Source organism: Procambarus clarkii, chromosome 66 (assembly GCF_040958095.1).
Source record: "Procambarus clarkii isolate CNS0578487 chromosome 66, FALCON_Pclarkii_2.0, whole genome shotgun sequence".
Classification (NCBI taxonomy): domain Eukaryota; kingdom Metazoa; phylum Arthropoda; class Malacostraca; order Decapoda; family Cambaridae; genus Procambarus; species Procambarus clarkii.
The window spans coordinates 31,676,213-31,698,872 of record NC_091215.1 but is presented as its reverse complement, the minus strand read 5'-3'; the positions used below and the strand labels follow the sequence as shown (position 1 = coordinate 31,698,872).

At 43.8% G+C, this 22,660-nt stretch overlaps 1 protein-coding gene across 1 annotated transcript in view; it reads left to right on the top strand.

The window, feature by feature from the left end:
- LOC123769352 (uncharacterized) overlaps window positions 1–22,660 on the top strand; it is a 198,534-nt gene that overhangs the window by 152,738 nt on the left and 23,136 nt on the right. The window contains exons 7-9 of the mRNA XM_069310188.1: window positions 5,940–6,161; window positions 8,559–8,725; window positions 13,520–13,644. Coding sequence (XP_069166289.1) covers window positions 5,940–6,161; window positions 8,559–8,725; window positions 13,520–13,644 — 514 coding nt within the window. The remainder of the gene's footprint in view (window positions 1–5,939; window positions 6,162–8,558; window positions 8,726–13,519; window positions 13,645–22,660) is intronic.

Genomic DNA, 22,660 nt, shown 5'->3' with positions numbered 1-22,660 from the left:
CCATACTTCTTGGGGGGCAGATAGGCGCACTCTCCTTGCTTTACATTCCTCTCTCGTCCTGTCTAAGCTCGATTATGGTTGCCTTGCTTACTCGTCTGCTTCTCCTTCTACTCTTCGTCGTCTTGATGCTTTGCACCATACTGGGTTGCGCCTCAGTTCTGGTGCCTTTCGTTCGACTCCCGTCCTTAGCTTGTATGTTGACACTGGTTTCCTGTCTCTCCAAGACCGCCGTGATCGCTACTGTCTTCGCTATCTTGCGCGGTCCTTACAACATCCTTCCTCTCGCCTCTGTCGTGCTTTAACTTTTACCCCTCCTGCGGTTCCTGTTCCTCTTCACCACCTCCCTCTTTCTGTCCGGTTATCTCGCCTACAGGACTCTCTTTCCGTTCATATTTCTAATGTTTCTCCTCGTGTTGTTCCTTCTTTGCCCCCGTGGAGAGTCCCTCTTCTGCGGTTTTGTACATCCATGACCCGTATCACTAAAGCTTTTACCCCTCCTTCGGTTCTAAAACGCCTTTTCCTTGAGCACTTTTCTTCTCACTCCCGCTCCGTTTCTGTCTTCACCGATGGGTCTAAGTCTGCAGACGGTGTTGGCTACTCTGTTGTTTTTCCTGATCGCACTTATATGTGTCGCTTACCTCCGGAGACTGGCATCTTTACAGCGGAGCTTTATGCTATTCTCTATGCTCTTCGTCTCCTGCTTTCTCGTTGTCAGTCTTCCTTTGTAGTTGTTGTTGACTCTCGTAGTGCCCTCATGGCTCTCGGGTCCTTTAATCCGGTTCATCCAGTAGTTGTCGAGATCCAGCATTGGCTGTTTCTTATTAACAGTAAATTCAAGTCGGTTGAGTTTTGTTGGGTTCCCAGCCATATTGGTGTGTCTTTAAATGAGAGTGCGGATGCTGCCGCCAAGGAAGCTTTCCGCTCTTGTCCCATCTCTCGTAAAGGTATTCCGTATTCCGACTTTTACCCGGTTATCCATTCCTCCGTCCTTACCCGTTGGCAGGCTTCTTGGTTGTCTGTTACTGGTAACAAACTACGTACTCTTAAATGTTGTGTTTCCTCGTGGTCGTCGTCCTTCCACCGTAACCGGCGGTGGGAAACAGCTCTGGCGAGGTTGCGTATTGGCCATACTCGCTTAGCCCATGGTCACTTGATGGAGCGCCGCCCTGCTTCTTATTGTCCTAGTTGCATTGCCCCTCTTATGGTCGTGCATGTCCTTCTTGAATGTCCTGACTTCCAGGACGAGCGTGTGTCTTGCTTTCCGACCGCCCCTCGCGGTCGCCTGTCCCTCAATAGAATTCTTGGTGACTCGGATACTTTTGATATCGTTCGCCTTATGCGTTTTTGTTCTCGTATTGGCATCCTTGGTGATATTTAGCGCCCTCTGATTATTTTGCACATTTGATGGTGCTACATAGCCTTCCCGGTTTGGTGCCTTCTTTTGATAATTACTTACTTACTTCCTTTTTCTCTTAGCTGGAGGTGTACTAGCCATTTTAAATTTGATGTGGGATCTGAAAAATAAAAATATAAATTAAAAATAATATCACTGGTTAAAAAACTGAAAGAAATTTAGGTTTAGTTTGATAGTTAATTTAGGTTTAGCCAGTTTAACAGTTAACGTCATGTCTATTTTTAGAAGTTTTAACTCGCTTGTATCACAACTGCATTTGTGTTTCTTTTGGGCTTTTGAAATCTATTAAAAGGTGGAAGTTTAAATTATAAACACTGCAATTTTGGCCATTAAATTACCAAATTACAGTATACTTTGTGCGGGCCACAGGTGTGCTTGCAAAGGGCTGCATGTGGCTCGAGGGCCACATGTTTGACATGCCTGTCCTAAAGCTATCTTGCTGAGATGGCGTCCCATTATTGAGTCCCTGTTGCCTGCCAGGGACCAGAGCTAGATCCTGGTGCCCTCACAGAGGTGCAGAAAGCTGAGAAAGCATCCAAAAAGCATAGATTTACACACACAACTGAAAGATTCGTAGATAATGAAGCAACAAAGCGGTCAAGACTGCAAATCATGAAGATGAACCAAGAGGAGCACTTACTAGTGTAAACCCATTAGTATCGATGATTGTCAACAGGTGGTCCAGATCTGCAGCCCACAGCCGACTCCAAGGCTAGTCCAGAGCTGATACACCCCAAACCAACAAACCTGGTAGGAAGTCAGTCACCAAAGCTCTACCAGAAAGAGGCATTTCATTATATTCAATGCTTGTTTTTGGGGAAGGTATTTTTTGGTGGCTTTCTGAATTTAACTAATCACAGAGAAACAGGAAATCAAGGACTTGCCAGAGGGGGGGGGGGGGAAGAAGAGATGGCAGGTGTTAGTCCAAAGAAAAGACCATGGGGCAGCAAACCCTGCCCAGTACTACACAAGACTGACTGGGACATTAATCAAATACGAGGCTGCCAAAACCCTGTTAGACCTCCAAAACCCCCAAACCCAAATATTTGTTAAAGACATGTTTGAGAAGATGACAGCCAATGCAGTTGTCTTCTCTAACATGTCGTTATTCTTAAGAGTGCCTACCTGAGGATATACTGCTGGTATGCTAGCTTTGATGACACTACAGACAACCTGAGCAACATGCACCTTGGAACAAGGGACGAAGAAAACATGGCCAACCAACAAGGTGTCCACCAAGGCAAAACCGGTAGCATACAGGTGGTGTTGAACAATCCATACACTAGGAAATGAAGAGAAGACGATGTTTCAGTCCGTCCTGGACCATTATCACAATCAACTTGGTAATGGTCCAGGATGGACTGAAACGTCTTCGTCTCTTCATCTTCTAGTGTGTGGTTTAATAAACATTTCTTTAGCCATGCTATTGTGACTCCTCATCTGCATACAGGTAGTGACAAAGCACCACCACCACTGGGCATGGCAATATTTGCACTCCTGGTTGAACCAACCAAGTGTCAATCTCCAGAAGCCAGCCAACTAATTTTCCACCATTACAGAAGAAGTCTGCAAATGAACAAACTGGCCTCTGGGGCCGAAAAAATTAGAACCCTTGTGTCTGGAAAAGTGCCTAAAGTGGAGGCAAAAGCCAACAGAAACACAGCCTTGAGAAAACATCTCTGACTGAAGGGGAGACCTCCCCAGAGGAAATATAATACAGTCAAAGTTTAGACTCCCGCACAACCATTTGACCAGCCAAAAAATCACCTGGGGCTAATGCAACACCAGACAGCAATGATGCTGCAGGTGAAGCATATTTGTAGGAGGCAGGGAAAGAGACACTAACTGGGAGTCCCAAGAATCCCAAATGAGATCCAGCCAGGTCCAAACCTGGGATTGGAACCAACTGAGGCTTTGCCAGGTCACCAGGAACCCAAACCTGGCAAACTGGGAAAAGAACCAGATCCCCCTGCCAAATGACATGCAGTATGAATGGGAGTCCAAACCAGCTAGTCATCACAGTAGGATAACACACAAACTCCTAGGAGATGAAGCCGGGTCACCACCAATACCAATTCCAGAGCATGCCATAGAATACATAGAGGTATCTCAAGACAACGTGGAAAAATTACTCAAGGGGCTAGTAAGAAATAAAGCAGTTGAACCAGATGGAGTTTCACCTTGGGTGCTGTGAGAATGTGCAACTGAGCTGAACATTCCACTCCAATTAATATTTCAAACAGCCTTGTGCACAGGAATCTTAGCATAAAGCATGTCTAGACATAAAGATAATATCACCAGCAAGAAGGTGATATTGAGACCCTACAAAGAGATCTACATGAACTCCACAAATGGTCAAATAACTGGCAAATGCTTTTAAATGTCGATAAATGCAAGACCTTGCATGTGTGGCACAACAATCCACATCACAACTACTGAATTGACAGCACTACCTTACAACAGATAAATGAAGAAAAGGACCTTGGAGTCGAAATCCATCATTCACCAAGAGTTGCACAACAAGTGGGAGCAGTAGTAAAAAAAAAGCAAACCAAACCCTGGCAATAATCAAGTGTACCTTTACCTTCAAGAAAAAAAAGTAGTCGTTCAATTGTATAAGTCTCTGGTGTGCCTTACCTGGATTATTGCATTCATTCATGAAAACCTCATCCTCAGATAGACATAGCCGCTCTGGAGTAGGTGCAACATCATACCGGAGCTTTGTCATCTCACGTATCAGGAACGGTTGAGGGCCACTGGGCTAACAACACTGCAAACCAGGCATAACAGGGCGGATCTCATCAAAATTTTTAAAATACTGAACTATTTAGAGGATGTTGATCAGGGCAGTTTCTTCAGAAGGTCAGATGTAACACGAACGAGGAGCAATGGTTTCAAGCCCAACAAACCACAATGTAGAACAGAAAACATGAGATTCTTTTTCACTCATGGGGTTGTAAACCTGTGGAACTGCCTAACTGCCAAAGTTGTAAATGCCAAAACTGCTGGGTTTCAAAATACAGCTGGAAAAGATCATCAGGGCAAATAGGGGGACCTTTGACAAGCTACCGGCTTCCTGTCCTCATCGAGGCCATTAGTGTTGGTGGCCCTCTGGTAAATTCAAGTAAATAAAGCATGTTTACTTTGGTTGAGTGAAACTCTTGGAATGTCAGTGATACTTGGGTTTTGTGTGATGTCACATGTGCTCTGTTGCGGTCTTGAACGAGTCATTTTAGGTCAGGATTGCACAGGCCATTAGTGTTGGTGGCCCTCTGGTAAATTCAGGTAAATGAAGCATAAAGCATGTTTACTTTGGTTGAGTGAAACTCTTGGAATGTCAGTGATACTTGGGTTTTGTGTGATGCCACATGTGTGATGTCACATGTGTTCTGTTGTGATCCTGAACGAGTCATTTTAAGTCAGGATTGCACTTCAGAGTTTTGATGATATGCAGTACTGTATACTTCAGAATGTATACACTGCTTTTATATTTAGCATGTTAAATGATATAAATGATGGTGTTCCATGCTGTCTGGGTTTGTTATTGTTTTTAATTGCTGATTTATATTAAGTAATTTTGTGTCAGGCAGTTTGTCATAGATTCCTAGGCACATAATATTTCATAAGTGACATGTCAATATATGTGTGTATAATATTATGTTATCAGTACAGTGAAAGTAGGAAGTTTATGAGAGTTTGCTTATAGTTAATAGTGAACTATTCAGACGTGCAGATGATGATGCATCACAATAGTTTATGACAGGGAAAAGGACTGGTTTTGCCCAACTGCAAACTCGGGGCTTTAATATTTTCATTAGGATTGTTCTGCTTACTACTTTGCTTGCCTATAGGCATATTCTTGCTCTTTTTCATCTGTGAACTATTCAGCTTGTGTTGCCCATGATTTCTTAATATAAGTGGGTGAAACGTGTGTCTGGTAGCAATGCACGTTTCTCAGTGGCAAAGATAAGTTTAAGGTATTTTTTTGTGAGGGGCTCAACTTGATCACTCCCTAAGCTACTCAGCCTGGTAGCTCCAAGTCTTATGCACCCAACCTTTCCCATGTGAGTCACTAGTGCCTACAGGAGACAAGAAGCAGAATTTAATCAACTCAATAGAAGCTGATATGATATCAGTAGTTCTCGTAATTTTCTTGGATTTGTTTTTGGTGGAAAGATATCAGCTTGATCTGGGTACTGAGTCTGGTGATACTAGATCAGTCCAAGCCAAGAGGAAAAAAAACAAGCAGGAAGGTATTGTATCCCCAAAACAAGCTGTGCAGTTTCTCTGTAAAACAGGACTTCATGTGTGCATGAGTTGCGTGGGGAATTTCATTGTATATTTTCCGTGATATGTTATGTAGATTATGTTCTAGAAGATTGCACTATTGCCTCTGTAGTACAGTCCATAGAGATTTTTAATTGTTATGTTCAGAATATTAACCTTTATTTTTTATTTCAAGCATTCATGACCAAATTCTAATTGTTTTCTTGAATGATTATATTGAATCAAAGCTATTTTCTAGGTTGATGATATTGAATCAAAGTTAGATCAATTGATTGACCTGTATATGGAGGATCGGAAGCGTCTTTTGGCATTGCCCTCTACTATTGTTCCCAATGTGCCTCCTGCCCCATCTGCAGCTGCTCCGCATCCAGGTTCTCCTGACAGCTGTAGCAGTGGTCCTACTACATCGTTTGCACCTGCCACCAGTAATTCTCCCACGGCGCCATCGTCTTCCCTTGCCGTGAGTTTTTGAGATGTTTGTTCAATTATCATTAACATGTGAAACCAAAAAATGTTGATAATTACTGTATCGAATAGTGCAATGTAATTTAAATTGAACGTACAGTACTGTATTGTAAATACCCTATATCATAAGAAATGTCTCATATTTTATGAGACTAGAAATATTGGGTTAAAAAAACAGAGTCGAATGTAATGAAATGCCAGTTTCTGGGTGAACCCCAGAGGCTCCCTAAAGCTATCACAATGATTACGTGCCATACTACTAGTAATCATCAGTTGCGGAGTTATGTTGGCCTATTGGAGACCACGAGCCAAAACCTGACCCAATCTAGAGAAGAGCGAAGAAAGCGATGGCATATGAACACTTTAAATGTAAAGTACATCATCTTTACCACCATTAGGGAAGCACCCAGAAAGATAGGTGAATCAAAGCAAACTGCTGCGTGATTTAAAAATGAGACCGTAACCTCAATATTGCCAAAAGAACTCCCCAAATATTAAAACAAACAACCAGAATTTCGTGAAAGTAGCCCCCTACTAGTTTGCCCCACCTTTCTCCTCATTTGAGAGGAGGGAACTGGTCCGGGTCAGCCAAGACCCCCAACGTTCAGTTCTATAATGATAGAACATGCAGATGACCTGGGGAGGAAGGGTGTCAGGGAGCCTTCGGGGCTCAACCTGAAACTGATGTTTCATTACATTCAACGCTGATTTTCTGAGAAGAGCCCCATTGGCTTCCTGAAGATAACTACTCATAGAAAACAACAAAAAAGTTGCACTGTCCAGGGAGACTGCAACACAGCAAGTATCAAGTTGAAGAAGATACCAAAGCTTGTGACACACGACCGAAGGCAACTGAGGACATTAACAAGATACCTGACATCCAGGACCCTGTTTGACCTCAAAAACCTGTGCGTAAATATCAGCCCAAGACATAATGTATTACCAAACACAGTCATCAGAGCGGCATACTTCCGGATATCATTAGCATGAGGATAGACCGCAGGCTGATTAGACTTACTGACACTGCAGGCAACCTGAGATATAGGAGCCCTGGAACAGGGAACCACGGAAACCGGATCAACCCACAATGAGTCCACAGAAGTAGAACCAGTGGCACAAAGAGAGTAATGTAAAGCTGCCACTGGACAAAGCGCATGATGCACCCAAGGGCAAACCAACCAAGCATCCACAATTAAAGGACCTCTCTGGAAGCCTGCCGACTCATTCTTCATCAGAAAAGGAGCTGGCTGCAACTGAGTTAAACGACCACCAGGATCAATAGAAAAAAATCTCTAGTGCGAGAACAGAGCATGAAGCTCACCAATCTGACAACTTGAGGCCAAGGAAAGCAAAACCAATGCTTTCCGAAAGAAATTCCAGACCAAAGTACAATGTGGGCCACCGGTTCTGTGTCGGTGGACGCACTCTGGGTTGATCCAGTTTCCTTGATTCCCTGTTCCACGGCTCGTGTGTCTCAGGTTGTTCACAGTGTTATCAAATCTAGCCAGCCTGTGGTCTATCCTCGTGTGCATGATGTTAGGAAGTATGCCACTCTCTTGGCTGTGTTTGGGAATATGTCTTGGGATGTTATTCGGCCATGGGTTTTTTTTGGAGGTCTAACAGGGTCTTGGCTGCCAAGTATCTGGTGAACGTCCTTGGTCCTCTGTGGCTGTGTTGCCTTGGGGCATCTGTCACACCCAACGGTCTCTTCCTCGATTGTTACCTGCGGTCCTGCTGCCTCCCTGGTATGTCCCTGTTTTTCTTCTGTGTGGGTAATTAGCTTCAGGGAACCGACGGGGTTCCCCCACAAAATCAGCGTTGAATGTAATGAAACGGCAGTTTCTAGGTGAGACCCGGAGGCTCCCTGACACCCTCCCACCCTCTGGTCGGCGGCTTTTATCATTCCAAAACTGACTGGAGGCGGCCAGACTCACCCGAGCCGGCATCCCCTTCCTCCTGTGGGGAAGATGGGTGGGGGTTTGGAGTTAACGTGTGAGGGTTAGTTGGACAAAGTTTTTCTTGTTTGTTTTCTTTGTGGGGAAATTCTTTTATTGTTTTGAGGGAATAGGTCACATTTTCAACCAGGCAGTAGAATATTTTGATTTGCCTACCTGTCTGGGTGCCTTCTCTGGTCAATGTCAAGATGATAATCTTTAAATATTAAGTGTTCATGTGTCATTGCTCCCTGCACCACTGTGAGGGGGGGCCAGATTCTGGCTTGTAGTCCCCGGTAGGCTTACAAGAACTCTGTGACTGATGACTCCAAGTAGGGTGGCACTTAATCAGTAGGCTAGCTTCAGGGAGCCTCTAAGACTCACCCACAAACTGGCATTTCATTACATTCAACTTTTTTTCATATTTTGTCTATAATCTTGTATATCTTTCTTTTCAGGTTCCAGGTGCCCCTCCGCCCTATGCATCGGTGCTCAAGCCTAAGCCAATCTTGGTGGACAAACAAGCGTCAGAACCCAATACACCCACAAACAAATATTTTGAGAGACCTATGACTAGGGGCAACTCTGATGTCTCTCAGAGAATGAAAAAACGAGTTACTTTAAGGTATTACAGATTTATAGTTTTTACAATGATGAGCACAGCATATATGATGATAAATTTAATTTTAGTTTTCCATCTAAAAAGATGTTCAGGATTTATTACAACATCTTATAGTATTTTAAGTTAAAGAATGCTTCAAGGCCTATTATGGTTCATGCTAATAAATATTTTCCATTGTAGCCTGCACTTACGTAGAGGATATTAAAACATTTACACATCTTATCGAAATTAGTCAGTGTAGTCACTCTGTTGCCTGTTGCAGAAACCCATGTCTGGAATCATATATTGGGAAGGGTTTTGTATAATATTATAGTTATAATTACTGTACTGCTCTGGCAGTGTTGCATTGATACATTTTAAGGAGTGGACTGTCTTTCTGAACTATAGCACTTGGTTACTCCATGAGGCGAGATCCTACAGGTCCTCTGGGTAGGATCTTTAACAGTCAGGGCAGGTTGATACTGTATTGGAGTAATAGGTATCCTTTCATATGTGCCTGCTGGGGTCATATTGGTCCTTTAAAGACACAGGAAAGCACTCAGTAAATCTGGAATAACCTCCAGAAGTCACATTCCAATATACTCTAATCCCTTCAAATGCTACTTGAATCGCAAAGATCACCAAGCAGGGCTCTTTTAGATGGCCTGCCTGGCCAGTACCCCAAACATTGTCATTGTATTGTAAATACAAGCCTGTTGTGTAATTACCTAAGTGATTACCTAAGTGTAGTTACAGGATGAGAGCTACACTCGTGGTGTCCTATCTTCCCAACACTCTTTGTCATATAACGCTTTGAAACTACTGGTGTGTGTGTCTGTGCTTTCTAACTGACCAATTATAATTTAAGTTTTTGTATGCAACAGCACTGGATACTAAGTTGCCAGGCATCACCAAGAAATTGATGATGCCTTGGAACTTAGTTTAGGAACATCAGTATTTCTTTTGCATCATATGTTTTGCCTTTCACACTGGTACATTAGACCACACTTAATTCCTGTTGAATCTCTCAACAATTGCCTAGCTTCTAGGTACTTATTTACTGCTCGGTGACCAGAGACACCAGGCAAATGGAAACATGTTCAACCATTTCTGTCCTCGCGGAGGATGCCTTTCACAGGTCTTCGCAGAGGATGCCTTTCAGCCAGACTGGTTGCAATGGGGGTTTCTGTAGTTTTTTTTTTTTCCTGGTCCAGATGTTGCTCCAGGCCCTGGCGAGGTTGGAACCCTACCAGGGAAGGATGATCCTTCTGCCTTCTTGTTGGATAGCTCGTTCTGAGGATTAGCCCAGTAACATACTTTGCTGGTTCAACTTTCTCTGCTCTTTGCATTTGAGTTTTTTATACGTCTTTTTCACAATCTCTACTGCAACTGGGTTACCTCTTTAATGGTGTTCCACCTGCAGTTGTTTTCGGCAACAATGTGAGGTTTATTGGCACTCTTTTTGCTAGTTCCTTTCTCTTTATCGTTACTCTTTGCTTTCTGTACATGTGGTTCTTTCATTTCTTTCTTTGTTATTTCTTGATTGGCACTTAATGTGAACAGTGTCATGTCTTATTGTGCTGCATTGGCAAAGCCACTGTTGCTTGTCTTTGGTGTCAATGCATCTTTGCAGGCGATGAGTCACAATAACGTGGCTAAAGTATGTTGACCAGACCACACACTAAAAGGTGAAGGGACGACGACGTATCGGTCTGTCCTGGACCATTCTCAAGTTGATTGTGATGAGGAAGTAGAGACAGGCAATAAATAGGCAAGAGAGAGCTGAGGAGCAAAGTAAAGTGTAGTAGAGGGGATAGTAGTAGGAATAAGAACTGCAGTGGTCCTATTGGCCCATACGAGGCAGCTCCTATTATAACCACCGAATGAGGAGATAGTAATAGGAATAAGAAGAGGATAGCAAGGGAACGTAGCAGAAGACAATGAACAGAAAAAAGAGAGAAGAGAGAAAGAAAAGGAAAGAGAAAGAAAGATAAATGGAAGGGTAAGCCTATGTTAGGTGACGTTTGTTAGAAAGATTAGAGCATTTGAGTATATACTGTGAAAGAGTCTACAGCAACAAAGCCAGGACTCAAGTTCATGTTGGGTACGTTGTGTATTAGAGCCGATTCAACAAAACGGCGTCTGTGTAGTGTAGAGGCAGGAAAGATTATTTTGGAGGAAGACCAATCATTGGGATGATTAGAATCCCTCACTTGACAGAAGAGAGCATTGTTAGTGTCTGCAGACTTAACACTTCTCTTGTGTTCTTTAAGTCTGTCATTCAGTGTATGGCCGGTTTTGTCAAAGTATTGGAGAGGACAAGATGAACAGGAAATAGAGTAAACACCAGCAGCATTAGAAGCAGGAGGAGCAGTGTGAAATAGATTGCTACAAAGTGTGTTAGTTTGTCAAAAGGCGAGTTTAATGTCAAGAGGACGAAAGGTATTGGTAAAAGTTTTGAGTTCAGATAGGAAGAGAAGGCATAGTACAGTGCTACTAGTGTTGGAAGCAGGTTTAGGATGAAAGAAATTTCGTTTAGCTTGAGAGTAGGCACAGTTGATGAAATGCAAAGGGTAACCAAGGCGAGAGAATGATTTGTAGATAAAGGTAATTTCAGAATCAAGAAACTGAGGATCGCTGATGCGTAGAGCGCGGAGGAAGAGAGAGACGAGGACACTTTTCTTAACAGAAGGAGGATGGTAGGAAAAGAAGTGAATGTACATGGCACTGCTCATGGGTTTGCGGTAGATAGAGAAAGAGAACCCGGACACAGAGCTGTGAACGTGAACGTCAAGAAAAGGAAGGAGGGAATTAGATTCCCACTCAACTTTGAAATGGATAGAAGGAGCCAGATTGTTAAGAGAGGAGAGGAAATGCTGGAAAAGACTAAGGTCATGAGGCCATAAAGCAAAAGTGTCATCAACATAGCGAAGCCAGAGAGAGGGACGAGTATCAATAGAAGGAAGAAGAACAGTTTTGAAGTATTCCATGTAGAAATTTGCAAGAACAGGAGAGAGAGGGGAACCCATAGCGACACCGAAAGTTTGAGTGTAATATTTACCGTTGAAAGAGAAAGAGTTAGGGTCAACACAGAGTCTAATGAATTTGAGGAAAACGTTAGTGGGAAGCGGGAGAGGAAGAAGGCCCTCAGACGCCTTCTGTCTAAGGAAAGAGAGAACGTCATCGAACGGAACACTTTACTTTGCTCCTCACCTCTCTCTTGCCTATTTATTGCCTTTCTCTACTTCCTCATCACAATCGACTTGAGAATGGTCCAGGACGGACCGAAATATTGTTGTCCCTTCACCTTCTAGTGTGTGGTCTGGTCATCAATGCATCTTTGGCACCATTCTGTAAGCTTTCTCATGCATAATTTTACCTCCGACATGCTTGTGCAGTGCTTGAGCCCACTTAGTCTTTGGACAGTGTTTACACTTTCTTCTTATTAGTTTATGGTGTCCCCTTTGGGTCAGGATTCTTTTTCTAAAGCTCTGTTTTTGTCAGCTTTGGCCTCTAGTTGTCGGATCTTTGAGCTTCATGCTCTCCTCCGGAGGTGGCATTTTTGGTCTTTTGGCCTTGTTGGGCATTTTGTGCATCTACAGCTGGCTTCTTCTTTTCTTGTGAAACGTGAAATGGTTGGCTTTTCGGAGGGTTTCTTTTGTTGTCGATGCTTGGTTGGTACGGCTGGGGATGTATCGTGTGCTATGTACGGTGGCAGCCCTACGCTGCTACCTTTATGCAATCAATTCTGTCATGAAGGATGTTTTGTGGGTCAATCCTGTTTCCTTGGTTCCCTGTTTCAAGGCTCATACTTCGCCTGTCCTCAGTGTCATCAAGTCTAGGCTGCGATCTACCCTTGTACCCATGACGTTCATAAGTATTCCACTCTTGCAGCAGTTTTTACCATTATGTCCTGGGTTGATACTCTCGCATGGGGGTTCTGGTGTTCAAACAGGGTACTGATGACCCGGTACTTGGTTAATGGTTCCAGGCCTCATCATCCTTGTGTTTCACTGGGCCATGTCGCTAGACCTGCTATCTTGTCTTTGTGCTTCCTGCCTGTGGTTCCTCCTCCTCCTTGGTGAGTCACTGTGTTTTTCTTCTCTGTGGGTAGTTAGCTTCAGGAAAAGCCACAAGGGACTTACTCCAAAAACCAGTGTTAAGTATAATGAAATGCCAAGTTTCTGGGTGAGTCCCAGTGGCTCTCTGATCCTCCCCCCTTCCTACCTTCCAATTCATCAGTTGGGGCTGTTCTGCATGCATTTGCTTCAGAACTGAGGGCTTGAGCCAGTGAACAGTGTAAACTCCTATTCCCTCTGTCCCAAAATGAGTAGGAGGGGGTTGGGGCACATGAGTGCACAGTTGTTTTTGAGAAATTTTCAGTCATTCATTACGTTGTTGGGCGAGTTCATTCGGCATGTTGTGAGGCTTCCGTCTGATTGAGCCCAGCAGTGATCTTTGTTGGTTCACTTTCTGGATGCCTTGCCTTGTAAGGTGGAGGAGTGTCACCTGCTTCCTGCACCTCTGTGAGGGAAGCCAGGTTCTGGTTCTGGTCCCTAATAACCTGAACTTGTCTCCATAGCTGATGCAGTCTAGTAGTTGGGACCATCTCAGCTCGATAGCTTCAGGGATCCACCAGGGCTCACTTAGAAATTGGCATTTCATTTAATTCTATACTGGATTTTTGCATTTTTAACACAATAAATTTCTATATTGTCTGCATAACTTTGCTATTAACTTTATTATACTGTACTATATATTTATAGTGTCTACTAAGTTTTCTTCCATCTACTTTATTGTAGTTATCTTTGTCATCAGCTCGCTGCCGTCCCGCCATTCCTTAGAGGCAAAGGAGCCTGACTTGCTGCAGGTGCCACAGGTGGTACAGATAGAGCATGTGGCTGCCCCATACATCGACGAAGACTGTGATTCAAGTACCCAAGGTGTGTCTTAATTTGATATTTTAATTCTATTCATCTTGACCCATCCTAAAGAGTCGACATTTCTGGTATATTATATGAGGCAATGATAAAAATGAAAATGAATGGGGGACTCCTGTTATTTTCCAAATTCCATGCATGTGCAATTTTTAACCATTGTTAGCATTATCACAACCTAATAGATATAAGAATAAAAAATGCTTAAATTGAGAGCAAATGAAACAGATGAAACATTTCTAGGTCTATACAGACAGCAAATTGAACTTCAGTTGTCATATTCAAAATGTAAATGAAACTCAAGCACTGGATGTAATGAAATGTATTTTTGGGTGGGCCCTTAGTAGCTCACTGGTGCTTACATGCTGGTATAGCTGAACCTCAAGATTTACACCAGACCTCCAAGACTTATTGATAACATATTGATAATCAAGGCCAAACTCTGGCTCTCTCTCTGAGATGAAGGCAGCCAGGACTGGAATCTGGCACACACTATGAGGTACTTGTAATGAAGAAATTGGAGATCTACCAAAACCTGTGAAAAGCCCACCAGAAAGATTTGGTAGCACAATATAAGCATTACTTGAAAGAAAGAAATAAGTCCCGAGTCAAACAAGGCAAATGATCATTGCTGTGGGCAAACACCTCTAATCTTGAGGCATCCAGATAGTGGCCCAGGTCAACCAAGGTTCTGGTAAGCAGCTAACCATGCTCAAAAGCTGCTATTACTTTACGCTAAATACTCCAAGGGAAAGAAGGAATTATGGAAAGAACAAGACGTTACAGAGTTCCCACCAGAAAATGCATTTCATTACATTCAAAGCTGGATTTCTGGGAGGACCTCCCCCCCTCAGTTGCTTCCCAGAGCTTACTCCCAATGTTGTCACAGAAATGATGGCTTTTCTGAAAGGTAACATAAGAAAACTGGCAACATGATGGCATGAGAACAGAGAAGCATTAGGTGTGAACAAAACACTTAAGGATCACACAGGCACTGTGTAGCCAAGGGAAAATTGAAGGACCAGAAAGATACCAACATCCAGATAGATCACAAAAAACAAATCCTAGCGCAGACAGCAGCTGTGTACAAAGTAATAAAAATTATTGCTTAAACAGCGAACGAACTCATCATGGAGAGGCAGAATGACAACCAGAAGTTGGAATACTGTAGAACCAACCATAGAAGAATCTGGGAATTCCAGGCCAAAGTCCCAGAAGCCAAGAAACGGTTGACATAAGGCAGTTGGCACTTGAATGAACACCAAACCAGATGAGACCAGACAGAATGTCAAAGGTCACCAGGGGCAAGAAAAGATCCGAAAAAGAAATACAGTACTCTAAAGTCCTAGTCTAATTGAGAACCCTAAGGTACCCCACAAGCAGGATACCTTGGGAAAAATAACTTCCAGAAGGAAATAAACTGCCTCAAGATTGGGACCCAACTGCAAGCCAGAAAGCTTGGGGGAATAGATGGCCAGAAAGAAGCACACGACCTCCCAGGGTAGGGAGGAATGTCCAACAGCCAATAGAGGCCAGCCAGAAAAGGAGTGATCTAAACCTTAGAAGGGATAGACAAATTAGACGAAGTTAAAATATAGGGCAGAGAAAATTGAAAATGTGTCAAAGTAATTATAATGATATTTGGTAACAAAATACTATCAGCACTGTAATTACTTCATCTGACAACGTTATGCCTTTTGGAGCTAAATTATTTTGGCAATAATTAACGTAATTTTCAAAATTGGAGATTACAGCATAAAACAAATGCTACTGTTTACGATTTTAGGTTACTCGTCTTATAATTTATCATATATTTTCTTTTATTTACAAGAAATTAAATATTGATACAGTTTAAAAATTTCAAGTATTTTATCATTGGCAGTAAAGTGATTTTCCATTTCTTGGCATTTAAGTCTAGTAAGTCTAGTCTATAACTGGCTCAATTTTCACAGAGTATAAGCTGTAAGGCTCTAGTGTGTATCCATGGCTTTGTTCAGACTGCATTTCATGGGATCTAATTTCCATTCAAAGTTGAACTACCAGAGATATGTGTTGTCAAGTAATGCCATACATATCAAATTACTGATTTTGTTACTTGCTCCATACAAGTATTTTGTTTTCACATTTCATTGGGATAAACAATGGCTCTATTTGTTCCTGTTTGCACTCTTTTTGCTTTCTTCAAATTCATCTGAGAGTTCGTATCTGATGATACATTTTAGGCTTCTATATGATAGCCCGACGTTGCATTATGCATAGTCTGTATTTACTGCAAACTTGACAAGGGTATCAACTTTATCATGTTCTGGCAGACATATGTACAAGGTAACCTACTTGCCAATAATGTCAATCCATCCTGGTTTGTTGAGAAAGGGAAACTCTTACCTTCCCTATCGACTGCTTAAAGGGGTACAGTACCAATATTCCTACTAGTGCTGTTATGCTTGTTGCTCTTTTTCACCTGCGAGCTGTTCAGTTTGGGATTGCCAATGGTCTCTAAATATGGGGATGATTCAGTACAGTTTTTGTTGGTGGCAGACAAAACTTGCTTCTGGATCCAATGTTCCTCCCTTAGGCAAAAGGGGTTTGAGGTATTTTTTGGGGGATGATTTGTGTTAGTTTGGACGATGTTGTTATTACTTGTTGGGCTTGTACATATTTAGTTACCCACATGTAAGATTCTATGCCATTCATGTTTATGTAAATGAAAGAGGGAGAGTAAGATTCTTGTGCTAATAATTGTTATCGATTAATGAATACAGTATACCAGTGTTACACCTGACTCCAACAGTTCATTATAAATGCTACCCCTTTTCTGGGTTAGCCTCCTTGGTAGAGCCTCTAAGCTTATGTCATTGGCACAATTAGGGTATTGTGAATTCATATGGCTCCTGGTACTGAAATAGCTTGACCTGTCTAGACAAGTACCTTTTCAAATATTCCTTTCCTGTCAATGGGACAAGGAGCTCAGCTTACTAAATCACTAAACAGACCTCTTAAGCTAGTCACTTACTAATTTGACTGCTAGAGGTACAGTGGACGCTACTACCTCACTTTTGCGAGTTGTGGTAATGATTTTATGTTTAGTTGTATAATATACAGTTTCCATGTGTAACCTCTTATTTATTTCACTAACTTAATTGGTCATCTTTTAAACTTATCCATTTACTTATAAGGGGGTCCCATGCTATAAAACATTTTTGTGACATGTATGCCAGTTTATTTGCATTTCTCTTCATAATGAAGAGAAACTTCTTCACTTTGAACTTGCTTTTAGGCTTCCCTGCCCTTCCCTGGTTCCATCAGCGATGACAGATAACCGCCAGTAATATCTTTTATCTGGTTATTGAGTTTCCTTTCTTGGGAAGATTTCTCTTCTGTAAGACCTGTACCAGGTAGTGCTATACAACTCTGGTCATTAATCCTTAAAGTGCGCAACACGTCATATGACGTGTTGAGTAACTTGCTATAAATTGTGCATCACGTCATATGACGTGTTGGAGTACTACGCAAGATTTAAACGGCCCGCGGATACATGTGAGCGATGATAGTATTACAGAAGACCCCGGACTGTGATAAAAATGACCAGGATTCTGATAATAGCAGGATTGTGTTTGATAATTAGTGCTGTAATGGGAGGAGTAATCTTGGTGGGGAGGGATGTAGCATTGTCTGCTGACTGTGTGTGACCATCTTTTACTGTCTGGACTCACTATGCCAGCTTAGTTGTTCGCTATGGTGAACAAAACATGCAGATACTTATATATAACGTCTGTATATAGTGAATAAAAGCAAAAACAGTATGGTGGGAGGAGATAGGTGGCGAGTCAGGTGAGGTGAGGGAGGGAGGGAGTGACAGCTGAGCTGAGCTGAGGTAGTGGCAGCTGAGTGGCTGCCACTGCCACTGCCACTCAGCATAGAATCTTAGTAGTTCATTATGGTGAAGACAAATGTAGATACTTATATATAACGTGTATATATAGTGTAATAACAGCAAAAGGAATGTGGGGGAGAAGCCATTTTGGTGAGGGAGGTGGCAATATCTGCATGATTTATCATGCTGGGTAGGGGTGGCCACTATGCTCTTTGGGCACTATACAAGCTTAGATGAACAGTTATGGTGAACAGAACATGTAGATACTTATATATAATGTCTGTATATAGTGAATAAAAGCAAGAACAGTATGATAGGAGGAGGATGTGAGTGAGTGAGGAGTTATTGAGGGAGTGGCAGTGAGAGGCTGACTGGTAGATGTGGTGGTCACACCTCGCTGCTTTTTGACTTGCAATATCAACTTAGTGGTTCGTTATGGTAAACAAAACATGCAGATACGTATATATAACCTGTGTATATAGTGTAATAACCGACAAAGTATTCGTTTATTGTTTTATGAACACAATAATTGAACCAATAATATGCTGACCATAATTTTGAGCACAGCGATGATTCACACATTTTATTATATAAATATATCACACTACACACTATTGAATAATATTACAGCAAAAAAAACAAAGAAAAATCAATCAGAGACATTGAAATAATTAGGTAATTATCTCTTTGTGGCCACTCCTGCCTGACATCTGGGGCTGAGCAGACTGCCTCGGATGCACGCTGAGTCAGCACCTCTTTTCTGTGGGGAGCCCCTACGGCTCCTTGGAGCTTATTGGGCTAATGTATGTTGTATTAGACCAGAACATTAGGTATGAAGTTCAGACCTACCAGGGACCAGCGCCAGAACCTGGCCCCTTCAGAGAGGCTTCAGGGAGCAGAGAGGCTTCAGGGAGCAATGGCCCTAGAAAACCCCTTTGTGGTTGGGGTTTTTCCTTATCTGCCATTAACTGGAGTTAGGCACCCAGAAAGGTAGGCATAACAAAACAAACCCCACATGGTAAGAAACTAAAACAAAAAAACGAACAGAGAGGTAGGAACTCCCTACAATCCCAAGGAAACAAGCAAACAAACAAACATCACACTTTACTGCAGCACCGTTTGTCCGCGCAGTCCTCCCCGCCCCGAGAAGGGGACGGGGGGCCCCAGACCTCACCGCGCCGGCTGCCTAGCACCAGTTCGTAAGCTAATGTCAACCGGGACAGACGCTTCTCTGGCCTCAGTTTCCTAGGTGGTGTTTGTCTTCGTGGCGTTCACTGCTGTGTGTTGTGTTGTGCGGTGGCCAGGTGTTCCTCATCAGTACCGGGGCTGCATGCACTTAGGGGCTTCCTTCCCTAAGCCCCCTGTGAGCACTGCCCCTGCGTGACTAGCTTATCTTCCCTGGGGCGTTCGAGAACCATTCCTGTAGAGGTTCTTGCTGCTCGGCATTTGTCTCGCCCTTGGGGCCAGCTGGGGCTTGGGGCCCTTGTTTGGCCTTGGGTAGTGACTGGTGTTGTGCTGGTTAGGGCATCAAGGTGTTGCACGGCCTGCCACCTACGCAGAGACCGGCTCCTGTTGCCTCTGGGGATGGTGTACATTTGCAGGGTTTTCGTTTGTTTTTATTTTCTTTGCCTGGTGGGGGTCTGCCTAGTTTGGCTATAGTTCCACTGGTAGTGTTTGGTGGCCTTCTGCTAGGTCGCGTGATTGTACACATCGCAGGGGTTTTCAGTGTTATATCTACCCCTTGTTAGCTTGGGTGTTAACCGGTTAGCAACTCCTTGCTCGGGCTTTCTGTAGCAGTCAGTCTATGGGCCCTGGAAAACCCTGTCAGGGCTCGGTGGACCATTAGATGTGTCTTTCGGGTTCCATCCCGTCTTGTGAGGGTTCGTTGGTTGCTATGCCCTTGTCTCAGGGTGACGGTCGCTACTTTTACCTCCACCGTGCTGCTTCTTGGGTCACTGACACCTTGACCCGGAGTCTTACAAGAGGTGTTCTCTGCTCGTTCTCCAGTACTCTTCTGATGTCCTTACTATTCAGAGTACAGGCAGCATCCATGTTGCAAGCTAGGTTTAGGTTGCTGCAACATGCTAGGTTGGTTTTCCACCCGGATGCCCCGGAGCCACCCCGTTTTGGTTAGGTGCTGTTCATCCCTTTCCCTCCCTGTTCCCAGCTCCTGACTGTCTGTGGGTTTCGGGGTCAGGGCGGGGTGTAGTTGGTGCCGAGATTCGGGCGGCTTCGGGGGCTGCCACAGTCGGGTTGGGGACGGAGGTTTTCAAGCCTGTTCCTCCTGCCAAGGCTTCTGGGTCTTACCAGCGGCCCTTTCTATGCTGTCTTTCTTCCTGGACTCTTCCTTTTCTTTAAGAGCAGAGGGTGTGGAGGACAGTTCTGCCCCGGGGCCTCTGTTGCGTTTCTTCTGGGCGGGGTTTTTCGTCCCTCTAGTCTCCTTGCTTCCCACATTTGCTGGCATGTTTTCGGCTCTATCGTGTCGGTCACGGCTCCTTGGTGTGGTGGCCATTTTCTTTTCTGTTGATAACTCCCTGCTTGGCCACCATGGAGGTACTTTGGTTTGTTTACCTAGGCCGGGGTGTGGGAGCTCGCATTTTAGGTGAGTTTTTCATTTCTTTCAGGGGTTTTAGCCTCCAGTTGCCATTTCTTTGCTTTTCTGGGGTTTTATGTCCGTCTTCTGTTCCTCTGGGAACGCTTGGGTGTTGGCTTTTACACCGGTTTTTGCGTTTTCTGTCTGTTTTGGGTCTGTGCCCTAGGGTTTGGGCTCAGTGTTCCTATCTGTTTAGGCATGCTCCCACACCTTGTCCCCAGGTTTTCGGTCTGTTTTGGCTGTTTCCCTGGGGTTCTGTCTTGGTGCTGTGCATTGCCCTGCTGTGGTGTAATTCCACCAGCAAATGTGGTAGTTTGGGCTCCCCCAGGTTCGATTCCGGGTTCCTTTGGGTTCTTTTGTTTCGTTCCGGAGGTGTCTTCCTCTTGGGCCCCCTTTGTTGGTTCAGGGGGCTTTTGTTACCTCGTTTGTGACCCGGTTCTGCCTTCTGGGGTTCCGGAGTCTTGCTGTGGCATGCAGGCTGATCTTTTTGGGTCTTGGCACGTGTTGTGGTTGTGCACGGGCCTTGGGTTTTTGTCGAGGTGGGCCTTTTGGTGCTGTTTTTGTGCTCTTAGTGCCTTCTTCATCTGGCCGGTGTGGTGCTCTCTGCCCACCGGTCAGTGGTTTGTCTTTTCTTTTCTTTATTTTATTTTTTCAATTTTATTTACATGCATGTATGTATGTTTTTATACATTTTGTGTGTATGTATATATGTATATATATGTTATATATATATATATATATATATATATATATATATATATATATATATATATATATATATATATATATATATATATATATATATATATATATATATATATATATATATATATATATATATATATATATATATATATATATATATATATATATATATATATATATATATATATATATATATATATATATATATATATATATATATATTTATATTTATATATATATATATATATATATATATATATATATATATATATATATATATTTATATTATATAGTATAATATAATATAATATGTACATGTATGTGTGTATTTATATATATATATATATATTTTCTTTTGGAAGGGGTTCTGTTCCCTTCGCTGTTGATGGGGCAATGGGGGGAGCAGCTTGCTCTGTTAGCTCTCGCTTGTAGTTAACTTCCGTGCCTCTGGTGGCATTGGGCAGCTTCTACCCCCTTTGGGGGGTTCGGGGCTGGCGGGGTGGGCTTCTTCCCCTGCACTTCGTCATGTCATCTTGATGTGGGTGCATTTGGATGTGATCGTTCCGCCCCATCCTTCTGAGGTTCCCACCTGTTCTAGTGCAGACATGAGCCTTGCAGTTCTTCTGCACTTATGCAGTCTGTTCCCTGGATCCTTTGTACTCTTCGGAAGACTGTTGAGGCCGGGTGCCTGGATGGTGTCCCTAGACCTCCGGATCACTTCTTGGCACATTTCTCTCCAGGGTTCCGGGACTGGCACAGTTGGTGGTGGGGCTTCAGGCTTGCCGCTTTTGTTGCCTTCCCTAGTTTGTCATTGGCACTTAGTGTATTTACTCATCTTTACCGGATCTTGGTGTCCTGTCTGCGTCTGCTCGGGATTCGGTTTCTGGCCTACCTCGACGACTGGCTGGTGTAGGCTCCCAGTTGGTCCGCTTGCCTGCTCGCCAAGTGTGTGGTTCTTTCGAGATTGCAAGGGTTCGGATTGCTGGTGATCTGGAGGCCACTCCATCTGGTTCCATCCTGGGTTCGGTCCTGGCTGGGTCTTGTTTAGGACTCTTGGACCGCCTCTTTGTCTTTCCCTCTAGAAGCGTTGCTGTGGCTGTGGTCCCGCCTTCGGCAGCTTATGAGGGGGGGGTCCTGGGTCACTCGGAGGCTGCTCGAGTAGTTGTGTGGGAGTCTGAACTACGCAGTGCTGGTCTGCCCGTCAGGTCGGGTTTGGCTTTGGCATCTGTTCGGTTCCTTCGGGGACTCCCCTTCCGCCTCTCTTCCAATCGTTGGGTTCATCCTCTGGGGGATCTTGTGTTGGTGCTGCATCACTGGCTTCCTCTTTGGGGTTTTTGGGTTTCGTGCCTTGGTGCCTCCCCGAGCCTTTGCTCGATGTGTTCACGGACAGGTCATCTCTTGGCTGGGGCTTTGTGGCCAGTGCTCATCAAGCCGGCCGGGGATGGTGGAATCCGTCCATTCGTCGGGCTCACAGCACGGTTCAGGAGTTCGTGGCTGTATGGTTTGCACTTCGGAGGGTTCAGGTCACTCGGGGCTCTCCCATCCGGCTCCATTAGAACTGTTTTTCATTGGTTCATTGCCGGAACCACGGGGATTCTCTTAGGTCCTCGACTTTTGGGGTTGGTCCCTTCGAGTGGCTCGTCAGCTGGATCCTCTGGGTTTGGCTGGCTGTGCGTTTCATGTCTCGGGGCTGGTGGGGCAGGCTTTTTGCCCTGCACCTCTGTCGAGTCATCTTGGAGTGGGTGCACCTGGGTGTGGTTGAAACGACCTTGTCCCTCAAGTGGGTTCCCGCTTGTTTCCAATGCTGAAATGGGACTGTGCGGGACTTCGGTTAATTCTGGATTTGTCTT